General features: G+C 39.7%; 1 protein-coding gene across 1 annotated transcript; it reads right to left on the reverse strand.

Moving 5' to 3' along the window:
- Positions 1 to 926: 926 nt before the first annotated feature.
- LOC117045825 (gem-associated protein 6-like) lies at positions 927 to 1,639 on the reverse strand. The gene has a single exon (XM_033147260.1). It carries the CDS (start codon positions 1,538 to 1,540, stop codon positions 1,037 to 1,039), a length of 504 nt encoding a protein of 167 aa, XP_033003151.1. The 5' UTR covers positions 1,541 to 1,639; the 3' UTR covers positions 927 to 1,036.
- Between the last annotated feature and the right edge of the window lie 1,108 nt (positions 1,640 to 2,747).

Raw genomic sequence — 2,747 nt, forward strand, 5'->3', positions numbered from 1 at the left:
CTCCATCTGAGTTTGCTATTAGAGTGATCTGTTGACATGTATGTGAATGACTATTTACAATCAGTTTTCATTAAATGACAGTAGGTAATATTTCCCCCCAAATGCTATTTAGGTATACCATCTGAATAGCAATGAAAGAAGTAGATAAAGTACTCCTACATCAGAATTTGCCTCAATCCAGAGGAGTATTTCAGACCCAGAAGTTTAAGTGTGCTTCAACTAGAATGGTTTCCTCACTTATTTTAACAAAAGTTGGAGTTTTTTCCTTGAACACATTATTTGCTCTGAAGATTTAAGTGCCCTTCCTTAAAATGAATGATGGTTCCATGTGCAAACTGCTGGATCTATTTATTTTAATAAGCATGTAAGAACCTCTAAATTTGAGGTGATTTGATGCAAGAAAGTTGGGTGTGACTATCAGCCTAATACTGATTATATTTACTTGAAAGCAACCACAATTATTTCAGTGAAATTTGCTTCTTAGGAGACATGTTTAGGATTACTTGCTAACTCTCTCATTGAAATCTCATTCACTATCATGGAAAAATTAAAAACCAGTTTAACTTCTCATTTAGGATGAAATCTGCAAGCATAGCAGCCCCTCCAGAGTAGATAAAGCTTATAGCATTAGGTTATTGTGCTGGGTATTTTTCACATTTCTTAAAGGAATCATTATAAGTTTTGTTATTTTTTATTATTATTTTAAACGTCAATGCTTATTTTCATATAAAAAATAAATATAGTACAGATTTGTTACATTTGCCATTTCTTCACAAAACAAATCCAGAAAAACCATTCTATTTTGACTGTGACTTTCTGATAGCACTTAGGAACACAAAATGCCTAAATTGAGGGGGAATTCAACAGGTTTTGTATAGATCGGCCTCCCGATATAACTAGAAGCCCTCTTAAGTATTTGGACTCACATAAATCCCCAGCCAATGTGAGTTTTGTAGTCCATGTAGAAGGCATCAGGTTGGGGAAGGTTAGCATAGGTTTTGCAAGTAGGTAACTTCATCCCAATTCTTCAACTCTGTCATTGCTGGAGGCCAGGATAACTTTGTATCAACCCTTGAACTCGAGACAAAATTATTTCATTGGAACTGTTGCAATCCTCTGGTCCATACGGTGGGTCAATAGTCAACACCCCTGCAACACAGAGTGTTGTTTGTGACTCTCCTTGCTCCCTTACAGGAATATGGTTTTTCTCTAACCAGTTCTTAAAGCTGTTTTTCTTGTCCTCTAGCTCCTCTTGATTGTAGGTTTGGCTTTCTCCAGGCATGAATAGGTGAGCAGGTTTCTCTTTCATAGCATCAGACGCTTCAGACAATACCTTCACCTCTTGCACTGTGTGCCCCAAGATGCCTGAAATAGACACTTTTCCATTCTCAAGTAGATTTGCCTGGAGAATGTTGGCAGACACTGGATCGACTGTTAAAACCCATCCTTTATACTTCTGTTTCTCAGCAGCCAGAACTTCAATTTCTTTATTCACATAAGTCAACCATTCCAAAGGTGTCTTCCTCTGCCATTCAGTCATATTTCCTATTTGCTGAGCCGCTAAAGATGAAATGCGGGTTTCCTTGTAATCCAGCCGGTAAAGAAGGAGAGGCGTTCAGGTGAAACACATGCAACGTTTCACTCCTGTCATCATTGCTTGGGCCCAGAATCATAAGTTTTGTTATTTGTTTTTAAATTTGGATAAAATTTGCACACTTGTTACTTCTTGTAAAGGAATGAATCCTACCGAGCTTCAGATGGCTAGAAACAGCAGTTTCCCCACAAGGGCACTATTTACAGTTTGGAGATGGTTAAAGAAAGGATTCACTTAATCTCCCCTACTTTTTGTGAGCAATTTGAATGAAAAATGAGTGAGGAGCCTCTAGGTGAGAAACCTGTCAAATTGCAGGTAATTGGTCTAAGGTTTTACGCTGTGCACCTTTAAAGTCAACGGGGGAAGAATAGTAAAGGGGACTCGCTTCCCTCCCTATGGTTTTTGTCGATTTAATTATGAAAATGGGCATGCATAATAAAGGTACCCCATGGAAAGTAACTTGCAGAATTTCAGGAGGATTCATGCAAGGGCTATGGAGTTATAATAATGGAGGGGGGGGGAGCTTCAGGCTTGTGATCTGCTGAATTAGACCAAAAGCTGATTTGACTGGGCATGTGGGCACAGAAGTGGATGTTCTCCGCAAGCAAGAAATAGCAAAGATTGCAGAACAAACAAGAATTAGGTGATACAGTGTTTTAGGGAAGGGCTATTGAAATAGTGTTGTTGGAGACCATGGTAAAATCATTGCCTCTTATTAAAAGCCTGACCTGTCAGTCACAAGAGAGTTCTCCTTCCTCCACCATGACGTTTGTTGTTGTGGTGAGCCCTGGGAGCAATACTTCAGTTTTTGAAAGCACACTGCCTACAGAGTTTCTACTATATCCAAATCTCTAAATCACCCTGCTTTAGTTCAGGGTGCTTTGTGGAGGAGATCTAGCTCTGGCTCCGCCAAGCCCTGAATCTGTCTGAAGTAGTTTTCAGATCAGGGTTCAGGAGTCACCTGATGCACATCTCCAACAAGTACACACAGAGAAAGCCAAATCAAATATTTAGCGACCATTTTCTACAATGGGACTGATAATCCTACATGAAAGCACTGACCTATGTCCAATTATGGTTCCCCCCCCCACCTTCTCCAAAGCAGCTGGAAAAGCCATTACACCTGATGGCAATCAAAAGGAAGCAGCAGTGC

The sequence above is a fragment of the Lacerta agilis genome, chromosome 4 (genome assembly GCF_009819535.1).
Source record: "Lacerta agilis isolate rLacAgi1 chromosome 4, rLacAgi1.pri, whole genome shotgun sequence".
NCBI classification, from domain to species: domain Eukaryota; kingdom Metazoa; phylum Chordata; class Lepidosauria; order Squamata; family Lacertidae; genus Lacerta; species Lacerta agilis.

What these genes read in the sequence shown, in the direction of transcription:
- LOC117045825 (XM_033147260.1), bottom strand. Translation starts at nt 1,540, where the DNA reads ATGACTGAATGGCAGAGGAAGACACCTTTGGAATGGTTGACTTATGTG.